General features: G+C 40.2%; 1 protein-coding gene across 5 annotated transcripts in view; it reads left to right on the forward strand.

The window, feature by feature from the left end:
- The window catches only part of PHACTR2 (phosphatase and actin regulator 2), a 222,309-nt gene that overhangs the window by 24,591 nt on the left and 171,097 nt on the right, over positions 1-26,621 (forward strand). Inside the window, exon 1 of one of the 5 annotated variants that reach the window (XM_073337513.1) lies at positions 21,330-21,444. The exons of the other annotated variants lie outside the window; for them this stretch is intronic. Within the exon in view, the coding sequence (XP_073193614.1) occupies positions 21,432-21,444 (13 nt within the window). The 5' untranslated portion in view covers positions 21,330-21,431. Of the gene's footprint in view, positions 1-21,329; positions 21,445-26,621 lie in introns of those variants that run through there. 5 annotated transcript variants of the gene reach the window in all.

Raw genomic sequence — 26,621 nt, forward strand, 5'->3', positions numbered from 1 at the left:
TTTAATATATACTTTCTAATTGCAAGACTGTTTGATAAGGGATTAATACAAGGAAAAATGTGAGATGGCAAATGAAATTGCTGCTGTGTGAAGTTGACACACTAGATGGAGTGGTTGTTATGCTGATGTCAAATTGCTGGCATGAGGATACAAAAATATTTTCTTTCTTTTATGAAGTTATATAAAGTACATAAGTCCTTGTGTGGCAGAATTAATTAATTACTCCAATTATTTTTAACATTTAGGTTTCATTCATATCTGAATGATTTGAAGTCACAGTAGAGTCATTATTAGGTTTGGTTTCTTTAAGAGAATAAAAAGCTAACTAACGGGACAGCATTGTTTTAAAAATTCCTAAAGGCAATTTGTGTTCCAATCTACAAAGGTTGTTTAAGCAATTTAAAAAAGTAATTATCAGTCAGTGCTACTGTTCTCAGCCAATGTAATGTGATGTAATGTAATGAGCCTTACATTATTGGTTGTGCTAGTGAAATATGAGCTCTTTTGTAGTATTTGATTCTGCTGTGCTTGACCAAGGTTTGGGCTTTTCATATTGATCTTCAAAGAAACTGAGTGAGGAGCAGGTGAGAAGTCAGTTCTGCTACACCTATTTGTGTTGTACTAGGCTGGAATCATTAGAGGCTTGTATTCTCCAGCCTGAGGTTGTTGCACATCTATGGTATTAATCGACTTCAGTTCAGGATGCGGGGAGAAGTCTGCTGTTACTAGAACCAGGATTTCTAGCATATAGACCAAGTGCTTTGTTTCTGAGCTAAAGCAGCAGGTTTATGAGCACAGAATAGTGATTCTGTGATGCAGATACCTGTCCACTTTGGGAATTGGACTGGGGCCCATAACTAAATACACATAGGCTACAGAGCTCCTGCTGTATGGTGATGACTTTTGATCGGTATCAATCATGTCAAATGTAAATCAGTGACCATGGATCACTTGATGATTACTTGTTCTGTTAATTCCTTCTGGCATTGGCCACTGTGAGACGACAGGATACTGGGCTAGATGGAGCTTTGGTCTGACCCCGTATGACCATTCTTATGAGAGAAAAAAGTGGAGTGCATTCCTTTACCTGTACTGTACCATAGCATCTTATGAGTAGAGTGAAAAACAAAAAACTCTTTCTTTCATGATTTATTGTAATTATTATTTATTATATGAATTGTAGTTTTGCGTGGAAACCCCAGTCATGGACCCCATTGTGCTAGGCACTGTACACACACAGAACAAAATACAGTCTGTGCCCCAGAGAGCATACAATCTGATGCATTTGGCCATGAGGGACTGATGAATGAGAATGAATTTCAGTGGGTGGGGGATGTGTGGAGTGGTATGTAGGGCCATATAAACATCACAGATCTGATCCATCCATTCCTAAGCTTGAGGGCCTCGTCAGAAATGATGACAAAAATCAGACATTGTTAAAAAAAAAAAAGAATTACAACAGTAAGTGATTAAATGGGTCACATGAGGATCAAATTCAAATGAAGACATAAATAGTGAATGCATGTACGGGAGTTGGTGAGTAAGGCAGAGGAGATTTTGTTGCACAGCAAAATTCAAATGTAAACCTATGTCAAGTGTAATGAAAAAGAAAAGGGGGAGCTATATTGTTATAGAATAACGTCATACTGAATTTTGGTGTTTTCCAAAAATGAAGCATTAAAAATCACTGTTACTAAAACATTGCTCAATTATTTATTCATTATCATTACCTAAACTTCTCACAGCAAATAAATGGAGAGAGCCTAGAGATGTTGTCACAGCAGTCCAGTTACTGGAGAAGTAATTAGCCAGATTGTGGAATGCATCAATTGTAAGTAAAAACAGAGAACAAATAAATGATATCATTGACCTTATTCAGTAAGCTGCCATTGATATAACTACCTCCTAAATAGACATGCTTAGCTAATGGGATAAACATAAAAGAAAAATTAGTCATAGTAGCTATAGCTAGCTAGGTTTTGACAGAGAAAAAATATAGTAACATCAAAGTCAGTGTGCTATCATACCAGTTGCCAACAGCTCTAAAGAGGCATTTCAGCAGCTGGGGAAGCCCAACTTCACCTCCCTCATACCAGCCGCAGAAGTGTGTGGTGGCAGCATAGGAATAACTACAGTGCATCTGTGTCACTTAAGAATACGACACAGAGAACATTTTAGGGCAGTTTTGTGGAAAGTTGCCTTAATGCACAAGAGGATCTAGCTTCTCAGTTTGTTCTGTGTGTTGGAGGTGGGGAAGAAGGACTGGTAAAATTCCTTCCTCCCCTGCAAATTTATGGCTGAAATTTTCCATCTGTTAGCATGGATAATATCACTGTTTCTAATGGCTATAACATTTTCCAGCCCCTGTTTAGATTCAGACACAGCATTGGCCCAATGTTGCTTTAAAGAACTAGATCATTCGAATGTCTAATTTTAGGTTAATTCTTGAGAGCATCTTCCAAACTGCTTTTCTGTCTGATTTGGAAGCAGAAGCATGTAAGAGTTCTGGTGAGTGGCAGGAAGGCCTAGCCTGCCTAGCAGGTCCTTGCAGATTCAAGGCTTGCCTATTACAGTTGGTCTTTCTTTAATTGTAGCATTTTAGTGTTTGCCAAGCAGGAGCATGAACACCTCTGAATATTTCTTCCCTTAGGGGCCAGTCCTTTAATCACTTATATGAATGGGACCTTTGAGGTCAATTAGACTGCTTGCCTGAGTCAGGTTACTCCTGGGGTTAAGCATTTTCAGGATCAGTCCTTTATCTAAGGCATTCCCCGTAAAAATCTGCAAAGCTACCATATTGTCCTCCTTAAAATTTACTTCTTCCAGGATACCTTCAAAGTGCTAGACAATGGCTAGTCAGCTGGTGTGCCATGAGTGCTGTTTATATCATTGCTGATCATAATTACCTTGTTGTTACCTTGTTCTCCCCCATCTGATTGTGTATCCACCTGTTGTCTCTTGACTTATGGTTAGATTGCAAGATCTTCGGGGCAGGGTTTGTCTCAGTTATGTGTGTGCACAGCGCCCAGCACAACTGAGTCCTGATCTATGACTGGACCCCCTAGGCACTACTGTAGTCAAAATAATAAATTTGCCAGTAACTCTGACTATAAAGAGGAGGGCAGTTTGGAAGAGAAGACTTCCACTTAGATGAGTTTAGGACAAACTTGGCTAATCTAAGAACAAATCCTGTTCCAGGGCTGTGTGTGTTATGCCTTTATAGCTCTGTATCAAGACAGCAGTTATATTGAACTAACTGAAATGTAAATTAATTGGCCATGAAAGGATTTATAATTAAGCTATGAATTCATTCCTCCTACTAGACAGTTGAAGATACTAGCATAAGCAGGTCTCCTACGTTGCTTCCTGTTTCCAGATAATTTTAAAATGTCAGTCATTTTAGCTTAAAGTTATATTTTTAGAAGCAGGCAAAAAGTAATCCTCTCCTGCTTTAAAATGTAGTATCATAAAGAAATCCTAAAAATTCAGTCAGTAAAATTAAGTGTTTTCTTCAACTCTTGGAACAGTGAATAAATGTGTAGTTTTTATAGGATCCAATCCTGCAACCCTTAGTCTGAAGAACATTGGCTGGATCATCTCCACCCACCCCCCAGATCTGCACATGAAGGGGACTCTCTGCACATTGATAGCCCTCTTACTATATGGAAAATGGGGAGGTCATTGTCTCCATAACATCCCCGTCCTTCATCCGGACACCACAGAGGGATTGCTGCATCTCTGGGATCATCTGGAGAGGCTGGAGATTGGGTGGATCAAGAGGCTAAGTACTGGGTGGAAGGGGATGTACATCTTCTGCCCCTCCCTCATCCCCCCAACCCTGGGAAACTTAAGCAGAAAAGGTAATGACTTGTGCTTTTATTGTCTTCTCCATAGAGCACCATCACCTCAGCAGTCCTGGAGGCAAGCAGTGACTGGGGGGAAGGTGGCTGGTAGGTCAGGTCCAATGGAGTACACTGCCAGGGAGGGTGGGGGGCAGAACCTCTGTACATATGATCCTGGCCTCTCATTGACCCTGGAGGATACGCCTGTTTCGGGAAGGGAGGTTGTCTGTAGTCTGTTTTGCACATCCTGATTTCCTGACAGAACACTGCAAAGAATATCAACACTAGGTTCCTAGTGGAGATTTCCTTCTCCAGTGCCACATCCTGTAGGCTTTTTGATGGTGAGAGATGATTGTGAGAGTAACTGTTTGCACACTTGTCTTTAGACAGAGAAGTGTAGAGTTACGAACAAAAATTCTGATCTGTTGAAATATTCAGATAGTTTCATATTCACTGATACTCTCGTGTGTTTGACTGGTTTGTTCATAACAGGAACCTACATAGGATCCATTATAGAGCTCCAGGTGAAATTTGTTGAAGCCCACCATTTAGGTTTTAGTTTATTTTTAAATAAAAATTGTGCAATGGGTGCCCAACAAAATCTCTGGAAGTATGTATAGAAACATAAAACATTTTGAATTTTAATTAAAAGTTTTGTAGTGTAAGAAACTCAAACACAACTGTGACGTTCCCCTGGTGTTATCAGGACCAGTGATCTGCTTGGTCACTCCAGTCCTTGACTCAGTACCGTTATACAAGGCACTGGTGAGACCTCATCTGGAATATTGTGTGCAGTTCAGGAGTTGGTGGGTGAGATTCCGTGGCCTGCGTTGTGCAGGAGGTCAGACTAAATGATCATAATGGTCCCTTCTGACCTTAAAGTCTATGATTCTATGACTCTGGGAGCCAGCCTTACCCTTCTCTTCTGTGAGAACCCCCACTCCTGGGCTGTTCACACACAGCCTCTAGCATGTAAGCAGCTACAGCTATGTGAGTGAGTACTTTTGGCCAGCCGCTGCTTGGACTGTGCAGCCGAATGACATTAGCCAATATCTCCAGTCCCAGACACAACCATAGGAACCTCCATCTTGTGTGTCCAGTTATGCCCACTGGATGCTGCAAGCTTATATGAGTTTGTCAATTTAACAAAGAAATTGATATGTACCAGGCTTGTTATCCCGAGGGGAGTCTCTGACATGCTTCAGACCAAACGCACTGCTTCAAATAGAGTAAACAAACAAATGTATTAACTACGAAAGATAGCCTTTAAGTCAGAGGTGGGCAAACTACAGCCTGCAGGCCACATCCTGCCCGCAGGACTGTCCTGCCCAGTCCTTGAGCTCCTGGCCAGGGAGGCTAGCCCCCGGCCCCTCCCCTACTATCCCCCCTTCCCCGCAGCCTCAGCTCGCCGTGCGGCCAGCGCTCTGGGCAGCAGGGCTGTGAGCTCCTGCCGGGCAGTGCGGTGGTGTGGCTGGCACTGGCTGGGCCGCGTAGCTGCCAATCCTGCTGCTCTGAGTTGCATGGTAAGGGGGCGGGGAGCGGGGGGGTTGGATAAGGGGCAGGGAGTACCAGGAGCAGACAGGGAACATGGGGAAGTTGGATGGGGCAGAGGTTCTGAGGTCGGTGGTCAGGGGATGGGGAATGGAGGGGGGGGTTGAATAGGCGTGGGAGACCCAGGGGACCTGTCAGGGGGCGGGGGTGTGGATAGGGGGCAGGACAGTCAGGGGATAAGGAGCGGGGGCGTTGGATGGGGGTGGGGTTCTGGGGGAGTGGTTAGGGGCAGGAGGTACTGGGAGGGGCGGTCAGGGGACAAGGAGTGGGGGGGAAGGTTGGATGGGTCAGGGGTTCTGAGAGGGGTGGGAAGTGGGGGGGTGGCAGATAGGGGATGGGGGTCAGGCTGTTTGGGGAGGCACAGCCTTCCCTACCTGGCCCTCCATACAGTTTTGGAACCCTGATGTGGCCCTCAGGCCAAAACATTTGCCCATCCCTGCTTTAAGCGATTATAAATCAAAGCACAACAAGTCAGAGTTGGTCAAATGAAATAAAAGCAAAATGCATTTGTCATAACTATAAAGGGAAGGGTAAACATCTTTAAATCCCTCCTGGCCAGAGGAAAAACCCTTCCACTTGTAAAGGGTTAAGAAGCTAGGATAACCTCGCTGGCACCTGACCAAAATGACCAATGAGGAGACAAGATACTTTCAAAGCTGGAGTGGGGGGATGCTCTGTCTGTGTGATGCTTTTGCCGGGACCAGAGCAGGAATGCAGGTCAGAACTCCTGTAAAGAGTTAGTAAGCAATCTAGTTAGATATGCGTTAGATTCTGTTTTGTTTACATGGCTGATAAAAAGTTGTGCTGAATGGAATGTATATTCCTGTTTTTGTGTCTTTTTGTAACTTAAGGTTTTGCCTAGAGGGATTCTCTATGTTTTGAATCTGATTAGCCTGTAAGGTATTTACCATCCTGATTCTACAGAGGTGATTCTTTTACTTTTTCTTTAATTAAAATTCTTCTTTTAAGAACCTGATTGCTTTTTCATTGTTCTTAAGGATCCAAGGGTTTGGGTCTGTGTTCACCTATGCAAATTGGTGAGGATTTTTATCAAGCCTTCCCCAGGAAAGGGGGTGTAGTGCTTGGGGGGATATTTTGGTAGGGGGGAGACGTTTCCAAGTGGGCACTTCCCCTGTTGTTTTTGTTAGACACTTTGGTGGTGGCAGCATAAGGTTCAAGGACAAAAGGTAAAAATTTGTACCTTGGGGAAGTTTTTAACCTAAGCTGGTAAGAATAAGCTTAGGGGGTCTTTCATGCAGGTCCCCACATCTGTACCCTAGAGTTCAGAGTGGGGAAGGAACATTGACATTGACAGCATTCCAAGCTGATCTTAACACTTTCAGTGCCCTTAAAAACTTAGATGCTTCTCAACATAGGCTAGCTGGTTGCCCTTCAGCCAGGCTCTCCCCTTTGAACAGCGCTTCAGTTGCTTGGTGGTGGTGTCTGTAGCTGCAGGTGGAAGAGAGAAAGCATGGCAAATGTCTCTCCCTTTTATCATGTTCTTTCTTCCCTCTTGGCTTTGCCCCCCTCACTTCAGAGTCAGGTGAGCATTACCTCATCGTAGTCCCAAACTGACGAAGGGAAGGGGGGTGAGTCATTTGAGAGTCCAGCAGATCCTTTGTTGCTGCTTAGGCCAGTGTCCTTTGTTCCTGTGAGGCTGGGTTGGATTTGTCCCATACATGCCCTGATGAGGTGTGAACTGCCCCTCTGCTCTTGGAGAGTTTTGCCTGGGCTTCTGCTCCTGGAGAGTTTTTGCCTGGGCTTGTTTTAAGCTATGAGGACACATTTTCAGCCTCATAACTATATACATGAAATTACAACCTATAACATTACTATAACCTCAATGCTCAGTGCATCATGAGCCTTCCGAAGACACCCAACATGAAAAACTTTGCTTTGGATGCCACACAATCATATTATAAGGATGAACATGGGTGTGCCGGGTGTTGCCCTGAGTTAGAGCGTCACAACAACAATGTGCTAATACATGGGTTCTCAGCTTGTGGGTCATGACCCACTGGTGGGGGTGGGTGGGTGATGGAAGCTTCAGGGGATGGTAATCACGTTTCCCTTTCCATATTGCTCAAGAGGAGAGGGAGCCCTAGTATGGGAAAATTTAAGAGCCATGGTGCTAGTGCATAAACACCAGAAAGTGAATCTGAACATAAAAAGAAGGTGAAAACTCCCCAGACTAGTTTTACTCTTTATGCTGAGTGATATGCCAAAAAAAAAGGTTTAAGTGGTGAAAAAGTGAATTAGCTATTTCAAATACATTATGTTTTCATAATTCAAGCATTATTAGTAATGCAGGGAAAGAACATTGTAATACTTATTTTGACAGGGTCCCTCTAATGTCATTCGCACTGTCATTGAAGCCGAGCAGATTAAGTTTCTCCCTGTCATATGATGTAAAGAAAAGGTCGACAGAGTTATAAAAATGCCTAACAGCTTCTCATAACTGTTTTAATGAGCCCTTTGATATTGTGCTCAAGAGGCCACCCCTCCCTGGGTCCTAAATATGCTCTTAGAGCACATGTTGCGCAGTTTGCTCCTGCTGAAGGTTATTCTTAGAAATAAATGATGAGGGGTATATCATTTCCCCTCCCCCACCTTTGTTGGTGCCTTAATACAAAAACCTGTGTTTGTAAGAAAATTACAGCATCCAAGATTGCAGTGCCTCTTTGGTGTGCAACTGCAAGCGGGTGCTATTGTGAAGGGGAAAGAAAGAGAACAATGCTGTACAAATGTCACGTCAGTATCTTTTTATGTCTGATTATCACCCCAGGAGTACAGCGATGACTTGTTTTCCACAAAAGGAATAGATGGCTTTACATGATGTGCTGTGAATGGATGCCTAGGTGAAAGAAATCTTGCAATAAATAAGGTATTTTGTAATACCTAGAGAGGAAAAGAAGTGCCACCAGCTCTTTTATAATATATATATATTTGATCATGAAGTTACACCAGTACCAAGGACTTAAAATAATATAAGTACTCAACCTCCAGCTTGTTGCTGATCATGATTTTATATACTTGCAGCAGAAGCTGTTATGTGGCATCTCTAACACTGCAGTACCTCCTAACGCTATGCTGGAGTAATGGTTCAGCATTGACTCAGTATGACAAGTGCCAGCTACTGAATCATCACTTCCTGCAGCAACTGGGATTTCTATGGTCTCTCTTTCAATATACTGACCTGATCTGACCCTGCTTAGCTTGTAGAATCCAGTAATATCACAGCCCATGGTGATATGACTACAGACTGAGCTATAAACCTTTTTGCCTCCCCAGCTAGCTCTACAGAGACAGGCAGGTTTCTTCTGATGCGTGTTACTCTCACACCTGTTTATGGCACCTCACCAACATGCCAATTTGTTTAATGTACTGTGTTCATATCTGTTTGGCTATAAGCTTGTCATAATACATTTTGGAGGAAATCATGGCGAAGCTCTCAACTACAGAACTATGATAAAAAATAACTAGATGCTGCAGACTGTTCCCCTTTAACTGCAAGTATATATCATTGTAGAAGTTAAAAAAAACCCTTGCTTAGTTTAATTATCTTTTGAGGCATTTGAGTATCTGTTTTTTCTAGGGCTGTCAAGCGATTAAAAAAATTAATCACGATTAATCACACTGTTAATAATACCATTTATATAAATATTTTTGATGTTTTCTACATTTTCAAATATATTAATTTAAATTACAACGCAGAATACAAGGTGTACTTTATATTTATTTTTTATTACAAATATTTGCTCTCTAAAAAAACAAAAGAAATAGTATTTTTCAATTCACTTAATACAAATACTGAAGTACAATCTCTTTATCATGAAAGTTGAACTTACAAATGTGGAATTATCTACAAAAAAACTTGAATCCAAAAATAAAACAATCTAAAATTTTAGAGCCTGCAAGTCCATTCAGTCCTACTTTTTGTTCAGCCAATCACTCAGACAAACAACTTTGTTTGCATTTGCAGGAGATAATGCTGCCCGCCTCTCGTTTATATTGTTACCTGAAAGTGAGAACAGGTGTTCTGATGGCACTGTTGTAGCCCGCATCGCAAGATATTTACATGCCAGATGGGCTAAAGATTCATATGTCCCTTCATGCTTCCACCACTATTCCAGTGGACATGTGCCCATGCTGATGACAGGTTCTGCTCAACAACAATCCAAAGCAGTGCCAACCAATGCATGCTCATTTTTGTTATCTGAGTGAGATGCCACCAGCAGAAGGTTGATTTTCTTTTTTGGTGGTTCAGGTTCTGTAGTTTCCGCATTGGAGTGTTGCTCTTTAGAGTTCTGAAAGCATGCTCCACACCTCATCCCTCAGATTTTGGAAGGCACTTCTGATTCTTAAACCTTGGGTCGAGTGCTGTAGCTATCTTTAGAAATCTCACTTTGGTACCTTCTTTGCATTTTGTGAAATCTGCAGTGAAAGTGTCCTTAAAATGAACAACATGTGCTGGGTCATCATCCGAGACTGCTATAACATGAAATATATGGCAGAATATAGTAAAACAGAGCAGGGGACATACAATTCTCCCCCCAGGAGTTCAGTCACAAATTTAATTACCAAAGTTTAACAAGCATCATCAGCATGGAAGCATGTCCTCTGGAATGGTGGCTGAACCATGAAGGGGCATACAAATCTTTAGCATATCTGGCATGTAAATACCTTGCAATGCTGGCTACAAAAGTCCCATGTAAATGTCTGTTCTCACTTTCTGGTGACATTATAAATAAGAAGAGGGCAGCATGATCTCCTGTAAATGTAAACAAACTTGTTTGTCTCAGCGATTGGCTGAACAAGAAGTAGGACTGAGTGGACTTGTAGGCTCTAAACTTTTACATTGTTTTGTTTTTGAGTGTAGTTATGTAACAAAGAGATCTACATTTGTAAGTTGCACTTTCACAACAAAAAAATGGTATGAAGTTAATTGTATGAGGTGAACTGAAAAATACTATTTTTTTTGTTTATCATTTTTACAGTGCAAATATTTGTAATAAAAATAATATACAATTTGATTCCAATTACAACACAGAATGCAATATATGTCAAAATGTAGAAAAACACCCAAAATATTTAATAAATTTCAACTGGTATTCTATTGTTTAACAGTACGATTAAAACGGCGATTAATTTTTTTTACTCGCTATTCATTTTTTTGAGTTAATCACATAAGTTAACTGAGATTAATTGACAGCCCTAGTTTTTTCTGATTGCTTTAGAAATATTTAAACTCACAGTGAAATTCATCCAGGTGTACAAGGATCTCTATTCCTCGGGCCAAGAACTTAGCAGGATTCAAAAAAGGCATTAAACTCTTAGATGACTAAGAATAATACCCAGAGTTACAACAGTACTCCCCTCCCATGACCAAGTATTTGAGAAGATATATAAACTCCTCATGTTTTAATGGTTAAGCCAACCTCTGACTACTGGGGGTTAGGAAGAAACATTCCTTGTGGGTGGGTTATTCCATAATCGCCTACTTTCCTCTGAGGCGACTGGTACTGGCCATTGCTGGAGACATTATGCTGAACTAGTATGGTAGTTCCTACATTCCTAAGCAACCTGGTGCTACTGCAGCAGACGGGATGTTGGCCTCACATCCCCTGTGTTTTCTAAAAGGGTCTTCCTGTTGATGCTACCTAGGCTAACATGCCTGAGGGTGAGGGCTTGATCACAACTATATCAGTCCAGTGACCTGACCCTCAGCCCAAATGGTTTGAAGGAGCAATGAGTGCAGTTTTATAGAAGCCCATGGGCTGACACAGTAGTTACCCTGCACCTGAAGTGATTACGTGTATCTCTCCCATCTCTAATTGGGATATCTATATGTCTGCTCAGTAACAGTAATTGGGTTGAAGCACCACAAATAAAAGTTCTTTAAAATTATTGGGAATTATAGCATTGGACAGTGTCCTTTTTTTAAGCTGTGGTTTGGTTCGTCCACTTTGCTATGCCCAGATATCACTGGACATAGAACAGCACATAATGGTTATCCAGTTTTTTGTAATGATCCATTTCACTTTTTAATCTGTAATGGAGGACACAAAAGCCAGCACCATTCAGCAAAGAGTACAAATGTTGGGATGCAAGGAGAGAGACAACTGGGCAACAGGCTTTGGGGGGATTTGCATCTTTAGTTCTCCCAGTTTAGTATTGCCTGTAAAATGTCTTTAATATACTATTTTTCATTTTCCCATCTTATGAATTAAGTCAGTAAATGCTTTTTTTTTTTTTTAAAGTAATCAAGTTTGTCTAGCAAAATTTATACTTTAGTAGTGGATGAGAGGCCTTGCTGTTCATGTGTGGCAGTTGTGTCAAGTAATCCACTCTCTGTGTGGTCTCCCTCATACAACCAATGAAACTGTTGCATGCAAATTAGCTGTAGGGTAAGGGCAGTGACTGGTTGATTTATCCCTGATATCATAATGGTCTAGCATGCCTCACTGTACCTGAAGGCCTGTGCTGTTGCACAGCTGTAATTCATCTGTCAAAATTGGATCATAACAGACTGTGAATCCCAGTGATGATTGAACCTGGTGATATTCTGAACGAAAAGTGCTTTCAACCATGCTTGTAACTGTTTGTCACTTCACACTGACCCAACAGACAAGCTTCAGAGTGACACACAGTGACAATCCTAGAATGTTATTTTATAACTAACCTCATATTGCTCATCGTTACATTACCCTCCAGAACTGTTAACAATTGTTCCTCTATTTTCCTTGGGATGGAGATGGACTTACACACACACACAGTAATTATCAGGATCCCTTTTCTTTCAATATTCTCATTACAACAGGGAAGGATTGAGAAAGTTGAATGCCAACAAACACTACAAATACCTCCCTCTTTTCTGTGTTAAGTCTTCCTTCTCACCCTCCCATTTAACACAAATAAAAGTTCATGCCCCTTGTACATTTTCCATCCCTCACACACACTCTTCTCTATATTTTAAAGCCAAGGGTGGAAGCCTGGCCTCACTAAAGTCAGTGGGACTAGGATTGTACCCTGAGTCCTCGGGACAAGATTATGTTGTCTTCCCTTTGTTTTTCTCTCCTGATAGGTAATTCCACTGTTAGTGCCATGTATTTTTCCTGCTACTCTCTGCTTTGTTTTATGCCTAACATTAATGTACATTTCCTTCTTTTACCAAAAGTGAGGTCATAAAACATGGGAAATGAACCTGCAGACCAAACAGAGGGGAAAGTGGAGGGCAAAAAGGCAAGACTATAGTCCCAATATTGTGGATAGGGTAAAATGTATTTTTATTTAAATATATGAAATACATTCCTGTAATTCAGTGGTAAAAGCCTGACAAAACAGTCCAGTATTTCAGTCCGCTAAGGATGGAAGGGGCTGTAAGGACTATGGAGTCAGGCCATTTTCATAGATTCATGGAGTTTGAAGCCAGAAAGGACCATTAGATCGTCTGACCTCCTATATATCACAACCATTACATTTCACCCAGTTACTCCTGTACTGACCCCAGTAATTGCGTAAAGAATAACTTTGTGTTTGGCTACAGCATATCTTGATTTGAATACATCAAAGGATGGAGAATCTATCACATGGCTTGGTAGTTTGTTCCTGTGGTTAATCACCTCGTTAAAAATGTGTGTCTCATTTCTAGTTTGAATTTGTCTGGCTTCAGCTTCCAGCTATTTGTTCTTGTTACAATTTTCTCTGCAAGATTTAAGTTCCCTTTACTACCTGGTATTTTCTCCTTATTACTTTAAATATATGATCACTTTATATATTTAAAACTCTTTTCTATAAGCTGAAACTTTTTTTGTACTAGCTATCCTCATCTGTCAGACTGCTCATCAAACAGTGGTGAAGAGGTGCCAGTATGCCAGTCACAGCTCAACAGAGCCAGACATTTCTGATACAAATCCAGATCCAAAATTTTCGTAAAGTTTGGGTTTGTTTGGATCCAGGGTTTTGGTTTTGCCTGTTTTATGTAATTGTATGTGGCCAGATACATCTGGTGAAACAAAGATTGCAAGGTTTTGTTTCAGGCTCATCTCTGTTTTCCTTGGGAAAATCGTGTTTTAATGCATTTGTTTGTAATGTTTAATCTATCTTTAGTACAAGGCAGGAGAAAGCATCTCATTTTTGAGTATGTTACCTATTTTGATGTGCTAGACATGTAAATGATATATTGTGTTTGTACAATGAGGAACTGAACAGCCAGACATACATTAGCGCTACCCAGGATCTTGCAGTCTTTCTTATTGACCATGTACCTTTTTGTGTTAAGAAGAGAAGCTGTACCATATTAATTAATTGTTTTGTTTGTTTTGGCCAAGACCCAGCCCTATTTTCTCAATGGCCATTTGTTTTTCCAAGATGTTTATCTCCTTTCTTTACATAGTGATTTTACAAGAGTGACTCCAGATGCCTATAAGAATCTGAAAGGAAGAAGAAGTTTGTTTCTTCAAGAAAAATACTTTAAAGTTTATGTCAAATTTGTGAGGGAAACCTGTGATAGTTGCTACTTAAGGGATCAGTCACGCAAGCCCTCCATGTGCAGAGCTCCCGCTGGAGTCTGTGGGAGTTACATAAATAAAGGACTTTCAGAGCTAGACCTTTAGTGTCAGACAGCATTGTGTGAACACGACAGCATTGTGGGCATTCTCTATCTATTGCTCTGCATGGTATGTTCAATTGTCAGGAATGGCTGGTTATTTAAAAAGATGCACCTTAGTGTAGTTTAGACTTCTGGCATTTTTGACCACTATGTCAATTAAACCTTGCTCTGAGTTGACTGAAATGTGCTCTGGAGGCTGCCAGCTTGCTAGTAACCCTCAAATGCTCTGAGCAGGTTTAAATGACACAGTAGTAGAAACGTCAGAAGCCACCATGTCTACACTCAAATTAAAGACTTGCAGCAGGCACATGCCACGGGCTCACAGGGCTTGGGCTAAGGAACTGTTTAACTGTAGTGTAGATGTTCAGGCTCATGGAGCCCTTGCAAGGTGGGAGGGTCCCAGAGTTTGGGCTGCAGCCTGAGCCCTTGTCTACACCACAGTTAAACAGCCCTTAGCCCAAACTCCATGAGCCCAAGTCCACTGGCATGGGCCTGTCATGGGTTTTTAATTGCTGTGTAGACATACCCTTTCAGTTCTCTGGCTCTCACCAGTGCATCACACTTGGTAGTAGTATGAGTGGACAGTTTTTGATAAAATTCCCCAGTTTAGACGGTGACCAAAGTATTTGTATGTAATCCTCCTCAGTGTGTGCACTAAAGTTTTACAGCACTAAGTATGCAAATGTGCACATACAAAGCTACCGGACATAATAACAGAACATTATTTTCTAAAAAGAGAAGAAGAGAAGAGTTGCGTTCAAGAGCCCTTTTCTGCATGCACCGAAGTTTCACAATTCTTCCTGGTGTAATTGTGGGGTTTGCTCCTGTGGCAGTTAGCTTGCCTATATACCACAATTTGTGTCTGAGATGAAAACTCAGCACCTCTCATACTCCTTTCTAGATCTGAGTTTATTAAAAGTCATAATTCAGAATTAATTTAGAGTTTCCTTAAATAACACTACATTTAAAAAGGTTATTTTTATAAAGAAGGGTTTCTTCAGGTATGTTGGCAACAAGAAGAAAGCCAAGGAAAGTGTGGGCCCCTTACTGAATGAGGGAGGCAACCTAGTGACAGAGGATGTGGAAAAAGCTAATGTACTCAATGCTTTTTTTGCCTCTGTTTTCACTAACAAGGTCAGCTCCCAGACTGCTGCACTGGGCATCACAAAATGGGGAAGAGATGGCCAGCCCTCTGTGGAGATAGAGGTGGTTAGGGACTATTTAGAAAAGCTGGACGTGCACAAGTCCATGGGGCCGGACGAGTTGCATCCGAGAGTGCTGAAGGAATTGGCGGCTGTGATTGCAGAGCCATTGGCCATTATCTTTGAAAACTCGTAGCAAACCGGGGAAGTCCCGGATGACTGGAAAAAGGCTAATGTAGTGCCAATCTTTAAAAAAGGGAAGAAGGAGGATCCTGGGAACTACAGGCCAGTCAGCCTCACCTCAGTCCCTGGAAAAATCATGGAGCAGGTCCTCAAAGAATCAATCCTGAAGCACTTGCATGAGAGGAAAGTGATCAGGAACAGCCAGCATGGATTCACCAAGGGAAGGTCATGCCTGACTAATCTAATTGCCTTTTATGATGAGATTACTGGTTCTGTGGATGAAGGGAAAGCAGTGGATGTATTGTTTCTTGACTTTAGCAAAGCTTTTGACACGGTCTCCCACAGTATTCTTGTCAGCAAGTTAAAGAAGTATGGGCTGGATGAATGCACTATAAGGTGGGTAGAAAGCTGGCTAGATTGTCGGGCTCAACGGGTAGTGATCAATGGCTCCATGTCTAGTTGGCAGCCGATATCAAGTGGAGTGCCCCAAGGGTCGGTCCTGGGGCCGGTTTTATTCAATATCTTCATAAATGATCTGGAGGATGGTGTGGATTGCACTCTCAGCAAATTTGCGGATGATACTAAACTGGGAGGAGTGGTAGATACGCTGGAGGGGAGGGATAGGATACAGAAGGACCTAGACAAATTGGAGGATTGGGCCAAAAGAAATCTGATGAGGTTCAATAAGGATAAGTGCAGGGTCCTGCACTTAGGACGGAAGAACCCAATGCACAGCTACAGACTAGGGACCGAATGGCTAGGCAGCAGTTCTGCGGAAAAGGACCTAGGGGTGACAGTGGACGAGAAGCTGGATATGAGTCAGCAGTGTGCCCTTGTTGCCAAGAAGGCCAATGGCATTTTGGGATGTATAAGTAGGGGCATAGCGAGCAGATCGAGGGACGTGATCGTTCCCCTCTATTCGACATTGGTGAGGCCTCATCTGGAGTACTGTGTCCAGTTTTGGGCCCCACACTACAAGAAGGATGTGGATAAATTGGAGAGAGTCCAGCGAAGGGCAACAAAAATGATTAGGGGTCTAGAACACATGACTTATGAGGAGAGGCTGAGGGAGCTGGGATTGTTTAGCCTGCAGAAGAGAAGAATGAGGGGGGATTTGATAGCTGCTTTCAACTACCTGAAAGGGGGTTCCAAAGAGGATGGCTCTGGACTGTTCTCAATGGTAGCAGATGACAGAACGAGGAGTAATGGTCTCAAGTTGCAGTGGGGGAGGTTTAGATTGGATATTAGAAAAAACTTTTTCACTAAGAGGGTGGTGAAACACTGGAATGCGTTACCTAGGGAGGTGGTAGAATCTCCTTCCTTAGAGGTTTTTAAGGTCAGGCTTGACAAAGCCCTGGCTGGGATGATTTAACTGGGAATTGGTCCTGCTTCAAGCAGGGGGTTGGACTAGATGACCTTCTGGGGTCCCTTCCAACCCTGATATTCTATGATTCTATTCTTGCCTACATCTTTGCTTATCTCCCGCTGCGTCTTTCCCCATGCTACACTCAAGCTTTTTCTTGACCTCTCCTTATGTCTCTGTTTTCCACCCCCACTGTCTTCATGCCATCTTTCTTGCCACCTTCTCCATTTTGACAGTCCCCCGGTTTTAACATATGCCAAGCCCTTTCCTGTTCCTCTGAAAATCCTTCTGTTCTGTGAAGCTTCCAACCTACAAACACCACACATTGCTAAATGGGTTCAGTTTTCTTTTCAAGTCATCTTTACATCTTTCTAAATCTGTTGACTTCAGTGGTGTTACTGCTGGTCCTCCAATGAGAGAGCAGAATCAGGCCCTGTGTACTTGTTCATGCTTTTAGATTAAACACTTTCTTGCAAGGACTCTGTTCTCTGTTTAGCACATTATGTACTGCAAAGCATCCTGTGTGCTTACAGCATTATATAAATAATCATTTCAGGCTGATTCGTGGCTTAGCCCAAAGCAAAGATCAGCACATTGTTGTGCTGCCCCTTAGCCAGCCACCAGTATAATGTGGAGAGTAGCAGCCCTGCTTCCCTTGTGTTGTGCTGTGACATGGGTAGCTGTTGCAGAGGTTTAAGGGAAAAAATGCTGAGCTCTCAAGCCTGATCCAGTGAAGCACTTAAGTATGTGTTTAGCTTTACCCATTGGGACTACTCGTGCACTTCTAGTTAAACACTTGCTTAAGTACTTCACTGGATTGGGCCAGAGCGACCAGCCTCTTGCAAGAATGAGCCCAGAAGGAATGGCTTTCATACACATAAGGCCTTGTGAATACAGAAGATGATAGGGGAAATTATTAATAACAACCTTGCATTTATATAGATATTACCATTCAAGGATGTCAATGTGATTTATAAACATTAATTAAGACTCAAAATATCATTGTGAGGTAAGTGGCTATCCCCATTTTACAGGCAGAGAAAGTGAGGCACAGAAGGTTAAATGATTTACCCAAAGGTGATGACACAGGAAGACTGTTCTGATTCCTGTGTTTTCAGAGCATCCTTTTATCCGTGGAATCATGCCATCTCTGGCAGGGAAGGGAAGGAAAATTCCTTAGAATGAATATGTTTTATGGAACACCACAATTCCCATGCGATCACAAAAACTATCCTGGGAATTGAAAGATGCTTTACAGAATTACTTGAAATTGTATATTTAGAACTTTGAGGTTAGCTAAAAACCCCACAGCATCTAAAACCAAATACAGCTTCTCCCAGAGACATTTACATTAAAGCTTCTGCTTGGGAAGAAACAGAAACAGTGAAATGAAGTGCTGTACTTTACCAGAAATTGTTTTTAAAATATCAAATCCTTTATAATGATATATTTACACTGAGTCATTGTTTACATTTTCTACATGTGTGTTTAGGCTTATTTTTCATTATTGGTTATACTTGCTGAAGCTGTAATTGATTATTTGGGTTCAATTATTCAGTCTTAACTTTTAGTGGGAGCTGTGGTTTATTTACCCCTTTCCCTCTGTTTACTCACTTAGTTCCCAAGCCCACAATGTGCAATACTTGGGTGAACTGGGCCCACTTGACTTTACTGGGACTCCACATAGGCGCAGCAGCCCACCTACACATTATACATTGCAGGTTTGAGATTTAGGGTCCTATTCTGCAAAATACTTACCTCTGGGTGTCATGTTTATGATCATAAATCATAGCTTTGATTATCTGTCTATATTATGGCCCTCATCACCGTAGTTCCTGGGCACAGTTTTTAATGTATTTATCCTCACAGGACCCCTGCAACATAGGGAAGTGCTTATTATCCCCATTTCACAGATGGGGAACTGAGGCACAGAGAGGCTGAGGGATTTGCCTGAGGTCACACAGGGAATCTGTGGTGGAACAGGGATGTGAGCCCAGGACTCCACTGGACCACCTTGCGGCTCAGTGACTACAGTGGTACAATTCACAGCATTAAGTTTAGGGACTGATCCTGCCCTTGTTGAAATCAGTGAGTGCTTTGCTATCGATTTCAATGGGTACAGTGTCAGACCCATACTAAATAATTATATCTGGCACTTATATAGTGCTTTTCATCAGCTATGATGAAGAAGAGCAAAATAAGTTAAATCAAAGTAAGTGAAGTAGCTGAGAAAATTCTGAAAAGAATCACAGCATCCCCTTTAATCATTTTGTGTCTTTCTCTCCTACTAAAGGCGCGTGTACAGATCATCACTGGATTAAGAAGCCCTATTTACTGACCAAATCTTAACACTGTAGTGTGGCGTCACAGACAACAAGGGTTTGGATTCAGTGTTTGTCATACCACTGTAGTACTGTTTGTTATTTGCTTGAATGAAAAAAAAGTGGATTTATTTTATCCCTAATTTCAAATTATTATTATTATTAATAATAATTATTATTTATTTTAAAGTAAAGCAAAAAAAGGAATGAAATTCAGTAGAGCTTGCTGAAAGTTTTTCAAATTTCATAATTCTGGGGTTTCAAAATTTGGGAAAATTTTGAAAAAAATACCACTTTTTACACTTTTCAACCAACAATAGAGATGTCAGTAGAAAATTAAAGTTAAAATTGATAGTTAAAGCTTAGTAGTTTTGGCAGCCAAACCATAAGTGAGATGTCGCCCTGATGCTGTAATGTAATAGTTGCATCTGCTCATGGGTTTTCATTAAGAAGTAACATGTAGCAGCATATGCTAATCAACATATGTACCTTCTCTGGTTCTGTAACTTTTATTTTTTCTTCTCTAGAAGTTCTTTTCTACTTTGGCCTAGAAGAGGAGATTCACACTTTCTGTTAAGGATTCATTTATAAATACTCAATAAGTTATTACTTGGTTAATCATTTGTTAGTGATTATTATAGAGTCCAACAGGTGAATAGGTTGCTTACTACCATGGCTTATAATGGTATATAACACCTTGTACTGATGTGTTTTTCACCTTCTATCACACATACTACTGCAACATGCTTATGACATCTGTCATTGATAGGCTCTTTATAAACAATTTATAAATAGAACTTCAGTATAAAGTGTGACATATTTCTAATCTTTTGCCTCTCCTTAGCCCTCCAAGCTTTTCCTTTCTACAATACAGGATGTAACCAACATGCCCTAGATACTCTCCATTTTTGCTGATGACATTCACTCTCAGCAGTTGATTCTCTCTCCCCACCCCCAATCAGTTCAAATAGATCAGGGCTCTAAGCATTTTTGTATTTAAAAAGGCGGGAGGCCGGGGGGGGGGATAATTACAGAGATGTATATTGCTGCTCCTATAATACACTCATTGGTGGTCAGCAGAATCTTATATCAGTAAAAAATATAAAAACATTCCGTTTTCTTTACAATACTGCTGAGGATTCTGGTAGCACACAGAATTATTTAAATGAAAGAGAAACTAGGAGAAAAAATAATACTGTGTGGCATTTATGTAGTTTCATGACTAGATAGCAGTATCTTTTCATATAGGACTCTAATGAACTTCACAAAAGTGAGTAAGTAGGATTATCTCCCTCATACAAATGAGGAAACTGAGGTAAAGGTTGTTCCTTCCCTCCAGTCAGATGGCGGGTCTGTGGAAGAGTTGGGAATAGTAGCCAGTCCCCTGAGGCCTATCCCCATATTGAATCAATTCAACCTTAGCTGGCAGGAGAAATATCTTTGTGTGAACATAAAAAATATGTATTATTTGTAAGAGAACTGATAATATAGAAAAGGGAAATGTTTAAAAATCCAATTCCACTAAAATTATTTTACATGATCATGGAAAAATCTTGGGCATCAGAATCTCAGATGGTATGGAAAGTCTAGCAGAAATGTCTGTAGTTGGCTTTTCATTTCTACCTATGACAATCAGTTTTTGTTGGGCCTGATTCTGCTGGCATCTAATGACAGTTATACCCTTGACTAATAGGATCTGACCCTTTAGTTACTTTTAGTCTGCAAACGGTAGTATAATAATTAATGTCTCAAATGGATGAATTGCTTGTCTGCATATGCCTATTGATACAGCTATAAATGCATTTCTGGTAAACAATATGGAACATCAGACATAGAAGTTGTAAGATTTAATGCACAGCCAGAGTTAATGACTGCAGCAAATGTAACATCTTTTAGTGATACATTTTTCTCAAAGCTAAAACACCTGAGGAAAAAGACTGCCTTTCCCCATCCTCCCCCCTCCCAGAATCAAAACTTTTGCCATTTATAATGTAGACTCATTGCACTCTGTTATCTACATCTTTTTCTTTAGAGTTTTGCCTCCCCACCTTTTAACACTTCCTCATTAAAACAACATTTCTTCTACTTTGCAAAAATGTGTATTCAATATTCCATAGTTGGAGGGGGTTTTTTGTTTTCTCCCCAGGAGAGGTGAAAATCCTGGGGGGATTCAAGTATCCACTTGATAGGCTCACATAGTCTTAATCAGCCTATAATGGAGCTAATGGCTGTTTGTCATCCTTGGAGATATAAATTTCCTGGTGGTGTCTACTGCAGTCAGTGCATGAAGTATGCTCTGACTGCCAGCAAGGTCTAATAATCAGGAGAAGGGCAGTGAGCTTCATTAGAGAGAAAAAGAGCAGCACCGGCTGCTTTTCTATAGAACTCTGCTTCTTGAAGCAGGCGGGTGCAGAAAAAATGGATAATGCTGGTAAGTGAAAGAAAACAGATCTTAATTCTTAGCTGATCTAAGGCTTCATTTGTATCCTGTCTCATTTGCTGTAGGATGTTTGCTATTCTGCTATTTGCAGTTCTGCTATTAAAAATTACATGTTTATTAAACTGAATTTCTATTGTGTAAAATGTGACATACTCATTTAACCCTTTAATAGTCTGCTGAAGTTTGGGGGTTTTGGAAATGTGAATATAAACTGTAATTGAAAATTTATCTTTTAAGGACTTCAGTATTTCAGAATCTGTCTGCAGGAAGTGTGGACTTTGATCTCTTTATATCACAGTAGAGGAGGGAAAAATGTATACAGTTAACTTGAAAAATATCAGACAGATGGCAAAAGGTCTGTATAAGTAATTAACAGAGCAAACTGAAAGAGCAAAGAGCATTAACATTCATACTCATCACATGTATTTATTTTAAGATGTTTTTTCTTTTATGTAAAAGCACTGTGCTTTCTAACCAATTAGAAGATAAAACATTGAATATATTTGCACTTTTTTCTATTTCCTTTGATGTTTCATCTTTAGAGCATGCATTTTAATGCCAAATAATGCATCTCAGGGTTTCTAAGGAGGTAAACATAATAATAGCTTTACTTATTCTTACAAATACAGTATTTGCATTTCACTTTTTGATGGTTATATAGATCAGTGCAAAAAGACAACTCTTTGTGATGAACATTTCACATATTGCTTTAACTGCAATGCAACTTGCACATGTCTGTTGCTCATTGTTTTTATTGTACCAGCAAAAAATAAAGTAAGGTACAGAATTATCTGTGGATTCATTGCCATTGCACCTGGTTTAAATCATTTGGTTTGCTCAGTACTTAAAAAGATGACTCGCTATATACTGTGTATATACACCCTTTTATATAGTACAATTGAAAGAAGATGCTACAAGATGATGCTCCTATATTTTATTTTTATAATAAGAGTGTGCTTTTGTTTGTGCCTTTAAGCTGTAGTGGCCAAATCCATCTCTCATGTACCTTGATTGATTTTGTGGATAAGCAGGTTAGAAAATCTTGCTTTGATTTCTGTGAAATCCTGTTCTTAAGATAAACAGAAAATACTACCAGAGATTAAGGTGTTAGTACTACTGACAATGTATGGTCAGTTATAGTACCAGTGAATTCCTAAACTGATGTGGTGCAAGTTTAACATTAGCTTTTATGAAATAAGATAGAAGAGAGATTTGGGGGCACTCTTTGCACTCCCCATGTTGGCTGTCTTTTTAAGTATACTCAATAGATCTGGAATAAAAGACAATGACACATGCTTGATATTCCATGACTAGGCAGAGTTTTCCAGTCAGGTGAGAGGATTCCCTTATTACAGTATAAAATGCCTGTAGGTGAGAGATACCATAAACTGCTAATTCCTCCTGCTCTTAAACTCTCCACTATCAACAATCATTATTATTGAAATCCTGACAGAGCTATCACTTTAATCCATCTGTAAGAGCCTTTTCTAGAATGATTCATACTTATTTTAAGTATGGGGCAGAGGAGAAAGGCTAATATCTGAAAACCATCAAAACAATTTTTCCTGTATTGTTTCCTTTTTGCCTTAGGAAGTTTTCAAATTCTGATTCCTCATTGCTTTGCAACCAGCAGCATTTTGGAATTTAAAAATAAATAGGACATTGCTCTCTGCATAACTTTAACCAGCCAGTGTCCGTATGTTCCATATTGCTGATATCATCAACAATCCCCAAAAACATGACTGGTAATCTCTCTCTTTCAGAAATGTAGACAGATAAACTGTATGTTTGTACCTTTGAATGGTGAATTAAGAATTAGATAAAAACATCAAACAAAATATTGTGAAGAGCCTCACTGTAATGGGTAAGGCCTTAATTCTGCTTCCATTGCAGTCAATAGCAAAACTCTCATTGACTTCAGTTGTGTAGAACTGAGCCTTAAATGAGCTTCAGTTACACTTGTGAACTAGGGACCTTTTCCAGGAATATGTGTCTGCTTGAAGATGTAAATGTATAATAGCTTTCAAAGGCGCCAAAAGAGCTGTGCACCCAGTGCTTATTGCCAACAAGATTTGGGCGTCCTTTTGAAAACCCCCTTCAGCCTATATCTCAGAATTCGTATTTAACTTCTGAGTATAATTGCTGATACAACTGTAAGGTCTAAAATATCTGTAAACTAAAATGCCTAATTAACTTGTACTTTGGTAGTTTTTCATTTTATATATAAACAAGATAATGATAGAGACACATTGGGTACCTGCCTGAATATTTCCTGAGTCGATGCTATTTCTGGCATTATAGAATTATAGAGTCTTATGCACAGCTGCTGGTTTTAACCATTGAGTGCTGGAAATACCAATTTGGTTATCAACGTCAGTGAATCAGGCCTTTTGTTATCAAATTCATCCTTCTGCCAAATAGCCTTTCAGAGTCAGACTATGGATAATTGTTCCAACTACTGCTCTGCATAACAGACATATAGCTCTGTAATTTATCAGTCAAACAGTGTGCTAACACGAGAATAATGTGCTAGGCAAATCTGGTTTTGAAGATGGCCACTGTTGTCTTTGGGTCAGCTGTATGCACTTTTTGCTGTTTCAGTCCATCCTATGTTGTAGATTTAAGAAACAATGCTCTTGTGAAAAGTGTCCATCTTTCAGTTTCATGTTAGAGCTTACATTCTTGCTCTGTTAGTGAGACCGCTCTGCATAATTGTTGTCTTCTGTAGTCTTTTAAAAGCCTTTCCTGGAATAACAATCAAATATTCATTAAATAGTGTATGGAGTGTCAGGGTAGTTCCAGCAATGTTTGGCACCTGTTTTGGTGGTAATAGTTGTTTCTGTAGTTATAGCTGGAGGCATTCAGTGGTGTTTTCTTTTGAATTACAGCTACCCATGTATATGTTTGAAAAGGCGATATAATAGCTATCTCTCTTCTCCCTTCCCGCAGCCAATCCTAGGGCATGTAAACTGTAGTCATCATGGCGCCTGTGTTGCTTACTTGGTGGCTGGGGTCAGGAATGATGGCAATAAAGCACATTTTAAAGAAATAAAAAGATGGACGACTTACAGAGAAAAAACTGACAGTAGACTAATGGGGAGGTTATAAAAACAGCAGGAGTAATGTGATAGCAGGAGGAGAGAGGCTGAGGAAACACAGTAATTCTTGGACTTTCTTTAAAAATATGTAAGACCAGCCTTATCTCTTCTCCTGCAGGTGTTAAACGGTTTTATTATTCCTGGATAGGAACCCTACAGCAAAGCAGACAAGTAGCACTCAAGCAATATTCTCACTTGCATTAGACTGTTGGCTGCCACTTTAGCCAGAAATGTTGAAAGTTCTTGAGGTATTTATATTGGGATGAGTGACTACATAGTGCCACTGTGTGGGTAGCTCCAACAGAGGGGCCCTGCCTTGCATTAAATTGTTTCTTTTAAAGGAAATACAAGACATGTACACTGAATGCCATATCATTTTTGAGGACTGTCTAACTGAACATGAGATTCAATATTTCACCAGCGGTAAACATTTTAAAGTTCTTGTAGAATAGTGATCTTTAATGACTATTTATGGAAATCCTGAAATAGTGTTGCAGACTTGGTTTAAAGCATTAATTTTAATCTATTTTTCCAATATACCCCCTACTGTAAAGAGGAAGGCTGAGAGTAGAGTAGAAATTTGCCAAACATAATTCATTTTGCTTTTGATGCGTTTGTTAATTTATTTTCCACAAAGTCAATATGAAGTATACAACTGGGGCCAAATCCTGACCTGGTCAGGACCTGGCCCCTAAACTGATACTTTATCATTATTAAGCTCTGGTTTCTCTTCAGATCGTATAAATCTTTCACATGTAACTGAATGCCTCAAACTCAAGCAATATTTCTACATTAAATATAGGATGTTATATGTTAACATAAAAGTATACATTTTATTTAAGATTTAAGGAAGATGTGCATTTAGGTGGTTAAAGCAATGGAACTCAGATTCTGTTCCTGTATTTGCCACCAGCTCCCTGTTTGACCCTGGGTGCAAGTGCCTCTTTTCAGTCTTTCTATGGCTCAGTTTACCAATTTGTAAGATTAGAATAATACTTGCCTGTCATATAGGTTTTGAGATTCTTGGATATCCAAGGCTTTATTCTAATATCCTGTCAGTGCTTCAAATTGGAACCATAGAATCATAGAAATGTAGAACTGGAAGGGACCTTGATAGGTCATCTAATCCAGTCCCCAGCACTGAGGCAGGACTAAATGTTATCTAGATTCTAGACCAACACCCGACAGGTGTTTGTCCAACCTGCTCTTCTAAACCTCCAATGATGAAGGTTCCGCAACCTCCCTTGGTATTTGTTCCTTAACTACCCTTATGGTTAGGAAGTTTTTCCTAATGTTTAGCCTAAATCTCCCCTGTTACTATTTAAGCCTGTTACTTCTTATCCTGTCCTCGGTGGTTAAAGAGAACAATTTATTGCCCTCCTCTTTATAATAACCTTTTACATACTTGAAGATAGTTTTCCTGTACCCCCTCACTCTTCTCCAGGCTGAACAAACCCAATTTTTCAACCTTTCCTCATAGGTCACGTTTTCTAGACCTTTAATCATTCTGTTGCTCTCTTCTGGACTTTCTCCAGTTTGTCCACCTCTTTCCTGAAGTGTGATGCCCAGAACTAGACACAGTACTCCAGCTGAGGCCTTATCAGTGCTGAGTAGAGCGGAAAATTTACTTCTTGTGTCTTGCTTACAACACTTCTGCTAATACATCCCAAAGTGATGTTTTCTTTTTTTACAACCATATTATATTGTTGATTCATATTTAGTTTCTAATCCACTACAACCCCCCAGACCCCTTTTTGCAGTACTCCTTCCTAGTCGATCATTTCCCATTTTGTATTTGTGCAATTGATTATTCTGTCCTAAGTATAGAATTTCGCATTTATCCTAATTGAATTTCATCCTATTTATTTCAGACTATTTCTCCAGTTTGTCAAGATCATTTTGATTTCTAATCCTGTCCTCCAAAGTGCTGCAATTCCTCCCAGCTTGGTATCAGCCGCAGACTTTATACGTGTACTCTCTATGCCATTATCTAAATAATTTATGAAAATATTGAATAGAACTGGACCCAGGACAGATCTCTGTGGGACCCCCCATGATATGGCCTTCCAG

Source organism: Lepidochelys kempii, chromosome 3 (assembly GCF_965140285.1).
Source record: "Lepidochelys kempii isolate rLepKem1 chromosome 3, rLepKem1.hap1, whole genome shotgun sequence".
Classification (NCBI taxonomy): domain Eukaryota; kingdom Metazoa; phylum Chordata; order Testudines; family Cheloniidae; genus Lepidochelys; species Lepidochelys kempii.